Below are 8950 nucleotides of genomic sequence, written 5' to 3' on the forward strand. Positions count from 1 at the left end.
AGCATTGTGGCATTGTGGGAAGTGACCGTGTTGTTGCTCTGCCGTCACCGCGGCCGCGTCTCCTGGGAGTCTGGGCCACTGTTTGCCATTACCCCAACGCCAGGAGAAATATCACACATAGCAAGACTGGCATGCTGGGGGCTGAAATGTCAGAGCAGGAGGGAGGTTTTCAAACTCTCCCCGTAAGGAGGACGTGCAGCAGCAGGCTGGCGGACACGGCAAACACTCACAGGCACATACGCAAACAGGCACATTAAAGCATACATTCACGCACTGTCAGATGGCTGGACTCACTCAACACACACACACACACACGCACACGCACACACACATACATCCATACACAAACACTAAATTACAAAATGTTAATAAATGTTTTATATTTATATACATGACTGTTTTAGGCAAATAGACTAATCTGCTTTTTCCTTTATTTTTTTTCAGCCATGTCCGGCCTGGTTGTCCCTCCAATGTAAATGCACTTTCATCATCTCAAGCACCAGTCTACATATTACCACTTCACAGGAGCACACAGCAAAAACGCTGGTGTAGTGTATAGTCAAACGCCCGTTCTGTTTTTAAAGATGAAGAAGACAAAAAAAAAAAAAGAAATTATTTTTTTTCTTTTCTTTTAAATGACTTTCGCAAACCTGCAGAAAAAAAAGGATTTCATGAGGAGCAATATTTTTTTTTCTGTGGGAGTTTTTTATTTGTTTATTTTTTCCTCCCCATTCTATCACCCTTGAAGAGGACACGGGATGATGAAGGGTTTATTTTGTATACCTGTCGGGTTGTGCTTCGGCCTTGGATCAGTCCAATCAACCACGCATTCAATACTGGAAGGGACTCTGTGGACTCACCACCTGGTTGTAAAGTAAAAACACTGATGTACAGTACATTTGCCAATGAACTTCAGAAATTGTTTTTTCTGTTCCAACTCTCTTTTAATAGATTCACAACAGTTGTGTGTCTTTATAATGTGACTTTTTGTATTTTTATGTGTGAGAAAAATACACAGGGGCCAAGACAGTTTGAATTTCAACTGGAAAATATATGAGATATATAATGTAGAATTGATCTTAAAAGTACAACAAAATACGATTAAAAAGGGGTGGGGCTGGGTGGGTAAGGTTGTATCATGTTTCATTCCTGCATTTTAACTTAAATTTTGTAATTTATTGTAGCTAGAAATCATCTTCAAAAGTAAAAAAAAAAAAATCCTCTTTGATTCAACAAGCACACTGACGTGTACAAAACACTGCTCTGTTGATGAATATGATGTACTTCCATGTCTAGAGCTTCCTTTTAAGCAAGTGTGTTTTGCCATGTTTTACAACTTTTTTGCTAGCACTGTATATTAATGCATTCCTAGGCTACTGTGAAGTCTGTTTCTTGTTGATGAGGAGCAGTCTCCCCCTTCTAGCTCCGACTCCCTTCTGTGTTTTATATGTGGTTAAAAATTGTAGACTATTGTGATATTGCCAAACTTGTGCTAAATATTTATACATCTGTCTTTTTCATGTTCTTTTAGATCAACAAAAAAACATTTAAAAAACAAAATTAAAATCCATTGACAACGTAGGAGTATAGTAGTTCATCGTCATCTTTCTGTTCAAACACACACTTGCGCTCACTGAGGGAAATTTTGTAACATATCAACTATAAATAATGTATTTATCTCTGAAATTTTGTATATTGCTTTTCATTATGTATGTATTAATCGTCATGCCCTTAATATAGTGATGCAGCACAGATAATTCAGCCAAGAACTGTTGCCTTCATTTGTTTTCTTTTTGTATTTGATGAAATGCAATGTGCATATATTTCACGTGTATCCTCAAAAATTTGTGTTACTCCGTCAAGACTCTCTGTCCATTTTTTTTTAAAGGGGAAGTCAAACTTCATTGTTTATTTTTATATTGATTTTAAATTATCTATACAGACCATTTTGGAGAAAACTTTGTTGGTTGTATTGTCAAATAAATTGTTTGTGACCCATATGATAGTTGTTAAGATCCAATAGAGACTAATGTGCATGAGGGACAACCTTGGAGATAAAAAAAAACACTCCATTTTGTGGTTGTTTTTTTTTCTGTTTTGTAGAATGTATAGAAGTCATTTTTACTCACCACTTATGACTCTGCCACATAGCTTACATGTGTTTACAGGGAAGAAAATTGAAAAATGTCAACATTTGGAATGGAAACAGAAATGAATAAGTGATGTTTTATTAAAAATTTTCAGTAAAAACACAATAGCTCCTCAACTGTGGACTTCTTCAGTTTTAAGTACAATCAGAACAAAGAAAAGAGACAGTAGAAGCTTCTGAAGACAAACCTGTGATTCGTCTGTAAGTTGTAGTGTTTAGACTTTGCCATAGAGATAACTGTTTGAAACCTGTGGAAAAGTGTAACATCCATAAAAGATGAAAACTGCTCTTTAGTCATATTCTTTCAGCAAAGCACTCTGACATTGTGACATATTCCTACTGGTCTTTGTATCAGCATATCCTGCATCTGTGGCGCTTCAAAGGTTCATTGTAGTCATTCATAAACAGTGCGAGCTTTTTATTCAAAGCAGCCCAAATGGGGCTCATTCAAATCCCTCATTTCATTGCATTAAGCCACCTAGTTAATAAAGAATCAATACATTGAAAGAGCAAGGTTATCCTTTGTCTATAAGGGCTGGTATCGTTTTGAACCTCTTATAGTTTGAGCGCTGAAAGGGGGGGCCACTGTGAAATCTATACTCATCAAGTGGGTCAAACAGAAGGATAGAAGTGTATGAGGGAAGAATGGCGGTTCTCCTTAAAAACAACTGAGCATCTTATCTGGCATCCTGAGTGGTCGCGGAGAGCAGGTCACAAAATGTCAATTTCTCATCAAGGCAACATTGTCCGAGGCCACCTCTGCCTTTAATGCACAATTAAACGACGGCAAACCTGAGTGGCAATCAGCATATCACAGCTTATTATGTCAGGCGGCATGCACAGATCGCACGGCAGCGGTTCGGGAGATAGTCCAGGAGCTGCTGATAGCGCAAAAGGACAGATGCACTCAAAAGAGCCATTTAATTTTCAGCTGCGATCGCCTTGTGCTTCAAATCATTCCCTCGATAATCCGATGTGTCTGATAACAATTGCCACACATCTGCTTCCTGACATTGCATTATCTGTTTCAGATACACGTACACGGGTTTTGGATCTATCGCCTTGCTCACTGCCGTCTCTGTTATTCAATGTTGCACAAACTCCACATTTATTTAGTCTTTACTGCCCCAACACATGAAACCAAGGAAACTGTCTCTCATCGCAGAAACAATAACCAACAGAGGAAAAAAAAAAAAAGGCACAAAAAGAAAAATTCTGGGGGTAAAAGTGCAATCAAAAAACGACAAGCTCGCTCAGTTGTTGCCAGTTTTAAGAGCTCTGACGCCTGGCAGGCAGGCTGGAGGTACAGTATATTGTCTCAGCAGGTTTCTCTGTACCCAACGACCAGCCACTCGCTCTGCCACACCACTCAATCATTGTGAGAGCCTCTTTATTGGAGAACTCTAATGGCCACCCTCCACCATGATCTTAATGTGTGCATTAAATATTTATAAATCCTGGGTCAATAATGCCCCATAACCAGAGCCTGACAGACCCCCACCGTACCATGTGGCTGCCTCCCTCTCCAACACAGGCAAAGGTCAAGGGGTCATGCAATCAAAAGAGAGCGAGGCTCGCCACATCCATATGTTGCCACTCTTATCAAGACTTTCCTCAGTACTGGTTATCTGTCAAAGGAAAGAAATATTGAAAGCAATATCGATCTTAACTAGCCGTGTGTTGCCGAGGGCCCCGCTTCAAACATCTGCTCTGTGCATTGTTATATTTCAAAAAACACCTCCTCTCAATAATATAAGCCTGAGCGGTAATATTGAACATCTCTGTGTGGCGCAGGCTGCCTGACCATGACTAATAACCACGTTATTAACAAGCATCGCCGGAGATTTTTTAAAAAGTTGATAGACGGACCGAGCGTTTCTTAATTAGCGCCGGGTTAATTGTGCAGCCTGGCACCTACACGGGTGACTCAGTGGCTTTACGTGACCACTTCCAGGCTGCGCTCCTGTGCTGTTCAGGTGAAAGATTGTGCTCCGGTGATAGCGCACACAAAAGAGCGGCCGGACAATGAACCAGTCAATGGAGAGCTCCAGTTGAAAGAGCCACAATGGCCGTGCATGCTGGGAATTGGGCTGGACGATATAAAGGAATGAAACCTTCATTGAGGCCATGGAGGACAAGCATTCAGAAAACAGGTTTTGTTTGCTCTTTATCAATCTGCCGTTTCCCATGAGAAAAAACAATTCAAACTGACCTTAAAGAGAGAATATTACCTTACGCATCCACTCCCTACGTAACTCTTATTGAAGGGGCTTATACGTTCACTTTTAATGGACGCTAATAACTTTGTGCCAATATGTGTGCAGTATCAAGACGGGCCGTAAAAACTAAAAGGTGGATGATAGTTTATCTGCTCGATGGGCAGGATTTGTTCTCGGACAGACAGGATTTGTGTAACCGCTGAGTGATGTGTTTTGTGAGGAGAAGAAAAAGCGGCTGCGACTCTCGTGAAGTTTATACACGAGTAGGATACTGCTGCCGTGACTGCCGAGATCATAACTTTGAGAGGGCAATGAATCAAAATAAGAAGTCTGACCTTTTTTTTTTTTGTACAATTCCACGTTTGAAACAAAACAGGGAAGTTTTTTTAATTTTTTTTTTTATTTTTAAACAGTCCCACATTAGCGCAGTCTCCTGTCTGTGAATCGGTACATCAGATAAGTCACTGATCCCCTGCTACTGTACACTGGGAGTCAGCTTTGCAAGGAAAACTCTAGATCCTCGCCAAGATTTCCACTTCACTCACTGCAGTCAAGGAGGATGAGCAAAGTATCCCAGCGCTTCAAAATCCATTAAACTTGTATTTGGGTGTCATTTGATACGTCATCAATGTTTCAGTGCATTTCAAACCCACAAATGCAGGATTTACCCCCCCGGTAGAAATACAGTATTCATTATAATTTCGTTCGATGAACTTCACTTAGTCCAAAAATCACACGGTTAAGATTGCCTGGTCAGGGAGTGTTAGGCTATGGTGATAAAATATTATCACTTGAAGTGTATTTTCTGCCACAGTCTCCACCACATAGAGCTCCTTTCATAGTACCCCTCCGTAGTGCTTTGTCCAGTAGTTCTGGATATGATATCATCTATTAATAATGTATTGGCAATGGATTACATAAAAAGGGAGCAGAAATAACATCCAATATTCATGCCCCCTGAGCTTGACTGTGTCCAATCCGTTTGGCCCATAAAACCTTAGCCCCATTTCCATATCCGCTGTGGGTCACGACAGGTCTGCCGCACAAAGGCTCACAGAGCAGCTCAACTCAGGAAAAGGGCAGTAAAAATCGGGTGGATTTCTGAACCTTTATGAAACAGCCCCCCTTTGGAAAAAAAAGTGAAAAAGCCCTTTTCCGATTTCAGCGCCTGTGAAAAACCTGGTACTGTATTTCCCTCTTTAATTGTGCCACTTGAGAAATTGACGTGCCTCTGAAACATGGCATGAATCTCACAGTTATTGCAGTCCCCTTGGCAGGGAATGTTGATACAACATCTGCATGCTATAGAAAGTAATGGAAGTAGCAGAGGTGGCAGCTGCAACTCTACAGGAAGTGTGCCATTTTCAGGCAGTGCTGCTGTGAGAACCACTAACTGCCAGCCTGGTCTTGCAGGCAGCTCTGATTGCCAGGACACTATGACAAACACGCAGGGGCTGGGAGTGTTGCATCCTGGGGGATGACAGCTTCTGTTTGATTGTCAATAAGGCTCATTAGCAGAAAAAATGGAGAATGCGAAAAGAGATTAAATGGTTTGAGACAGGTTCCCCCTCATGTTTCATTACAGAGGATTTATCAGGCCCTTTATTTCATCAATTCCACAAAAAAATCGTTTATTGCTTCCACACAAAAAGTAAAGCTAAAATTATTTGTAAAAAAAAAAAAATCGAAACATTCCAGTAATTGTAATGAAGCACAAGCTATTCCATCAAAACAGACCCAACAAGTGCTAATCGAGCCCTTTAACCATCATCCACACCTTACATAAACCTCTCTCCTCGTGCTCGGAGCGTCTCTCATCTTAAGAACAGTGGCGGATGTTTCCCTCCATCTTAGGGAGGAACGGCCAACAAAGCAGCGTGTAAGGGCCTTTCCCTGAAGAGTCCTTGTCACGCCGCGCCAAACCTCTGTGATTATCGTTGTTTTTGCAGAGAGTGTCCATGCCTGCCAATACCGCTGTTCCATAAATGAATTTGGCCCCTCGTCAACGAATTACCTAACACGCAGAACTGTGTATGTGTCACATCCAATTCCAACTCACCGGCTTTGGTGGTGTGTGTCAGCTGGAGGACTTAATCATCAATCGTCAATCATAATAAGCGAAGCACATTGATAGGGCTCCTCTTTTTTTTTTTTTTTTTTTTCTCCAACACAGTTAAATAAAGTGTAAAGGGAGAAGTTAAAACTGACCTTGTTAAATTGGGACCACAATTTATATTCCTAATTTAGTGTATGGATTAATTAGTCTTGTGTGTGTGTGTGTGTGTGTGTGTGTGTGTGTGTGTGTGTGTGTGTGTGTATCAGTTTCCATGCGGCGGAGCTTAGGAGCTATATCCACTTCATCAAATCACTGCTCGCTTTCATAAGGAAACTCTGGAATGATATCTGTCAGTCCAATCTTGATGTTTTTGCTCAGAACGGGCTTTGCATATTTTTAGCAGCACACTTTTAATTAATGCTTAATTGGACGATTTACAGAGAGGACTTTTCTACTAATCAATAACCCCTATCTCACACCATACAAAATTAATCACTATGACCTGCTATCAGGCCTTAATGCAGAAGTACACACACATAACATGCAAACTGGCAAAGCATGCATTTCGCACAAGGCTGAGGAATCTGGCTCATATTTTCCCTCTCCCTGATCCAATCCACTCCTCTCCCCCGTCATATAGATCGGATCTGCGGGGGCCAGAGGCGCTGACAGAGCCCAGATGCTCCCAGTCTGTCTGGGGGAACTGGGGAGACTGGTGCCATGGGGTCCTGGAGCCTCTGAAGTGCCGCCCCTCCGTCAACATGACCAAGGCTAGACCTGCACTTTCTCCAGGCTGAGACACTCTCCTTACCACACTGACAACCACGCTGCATAGTCACAGATTGATACATGCAGGGATACGCACTCACAGGCACCCGCTCTCACGTAATGTATGGTCGTTCATCAGCCGTTCCTAATTAGAGACCCCCAGACCAACAGTTGAGTTCATAAGGTTACGCCGACACACTGATACAAGGTTACTAACGCACACACTCACATGCTGATACCTCTCAGGGTTTCTTCTACTTTCTCATTTAATCCTGCTCCGTCTCATCACCACTGTCCTAAACTTGCTCATGTGGAGGCGGGGGTCTCTTTGTTCTAAAGAAACAAAAAAAAAAAAAAAAAAGGCACCATACGAATCCTCCATCCTCCCGCTTTCTCTCTCAAAACACAAAGATCATTACAAGAGCATCAAAGTATGCCATGTTTGAAATGATATTTCTCTTTGTAGTTGGGGCGTAGCGTGGAGTGTGTTGGTATTAGATGCTGCTGTGGCAGCTGTCGTGGCTGGCTGCGTGGTGCCTCAGTGTCAGGGCCTCTGAGGCCAGGCTGTCCCGGCAGACAGACAGAGGGGGAGGAAACCTGATAGCGCAGCCAAGCCCCAGTCTAATGTCTGCCTATCCAGCTATCTATTCCTGTGTCTATCTGTCTGACTCACTGTTGGACACTGCCTATCTGCATGCCGGACACTCCTCTGGCTCCCAAGCAGCAGTGCACCGCTTGCAGTTGAGTTAATACGTTCCAAAAAGTTTTTTTTTTTACGCATACAAACTTCTCGGGGAAGAATAAAAGGAGCTATTTATGAATCACCGATGTAGCTGCGGGATTCACTTCGGCAGGGTCCCCAACTAAGCTTGCGACTCGTACCAAGGGGTGCAGGTTGTGATAACATTAGAATTACGAGCCGACATGTATGAGGAGCGAGAGATGGAAGCGCAGAGTGTTTTGAATTTGATGTGGGGGCAGAAAATTGCTCTATAATGAGGAGGGGTGCCGGGGATATGAGCTGGGAAGTGGGGATTTGGAGACAGGATATAAGTTATGAGAAGGAAACTAATGTTAGGAAATGCAGAGGTTGTTGTTGTTGCGACTGTAAAAGCTAAAAATGTATCTTGTTTCTATCGGCCATGATTAATACAGCCCGGCCAGGTCAAAACCCCGCACTAACGCTACGGATGCCACCAACCATATCCTCACTCTTTCTGGGGCTCAAATGAGTGTGTGTTGTAAGTGAGGGAGTGAGTGTGTGTGTGTGTGTGTGAGGGGGTTAATAAATGTTGAATCAAACGCCGCACGAGACACTCACACTCCTTAAGGGTTGCCCATTAGCGGTGTGTGGGTGCATGGGGAGTTTATCAGTGTCTGGGTGATTTATGAAGTCAGACTCAATATCATCCACTTCACCCACACACATATGGACATACACATGTGCGCACACCAACCAACACGCATGGCCACATGCTCAAACGCACACGCGCTCACGAGCTTGCAAGCACATGCACTGGTGTAGCCGCTCTCTCTCTCTCTCTCTCTCTCTCTGAAATGGAGGCAGATATTAGGCCAAAATTAAAGGTTTCACAGAGATTAACAGTGCGGATGATGAGATCGTCTCGGCCTCTTTTAATCTAATTCCTTTTTTATCTCCGAGCCAGCATGATACGGAAGTGGTACACACGGTGAAAATACTCCCGCAAAATAACACAGACATAATAATAATAATAATAACACTGCTACTAATGCTGA

At 42.5% G+C, this 8950-nt stretch overlaps 1 protein-coding gene across 16 annotated transcripts in view; it reads left to right on the forward strand.

Moving 5' to 3' along the window:
- The window catches only part of LOC142931811 (transcription factor COE3), a 65121-nt gene extending 64645 nt beyond the window's left edge, over positions 1–476 (forward strand). For all 16 annotated transcript variants that reach the window (XM_076075914.1, XM_076075912.1, XM_076075913.1 and 13 more), the window contains one exon: positions 445–476. In XM_076075914.1, the coding sequence (XP_075932029.1) occupies positions 445–476 (32 nt within the window). The remainder of the gene's footprint in view (positions 1–444) is intronic.
- Positions 477–8950: the final 8474 nt, after the last annotated feature.

The sequence above is a fragment of the Anarhichas minor genome, unplaced genomic scaffold (assembly GCF_050575085.1).
Source record: "Anarhichas minor isolate MPS153535 unplaced genomic scaffold, ASM5057508v1 ptg000054l, whole genome shotgun sequence".
Classification (NCBI taxonomy): Eukaryota; Metazoa; Chordata; class Actinopteri; order Perciformes; family Anarhichadidae; genus Anarhichas; species Anarhichas minor.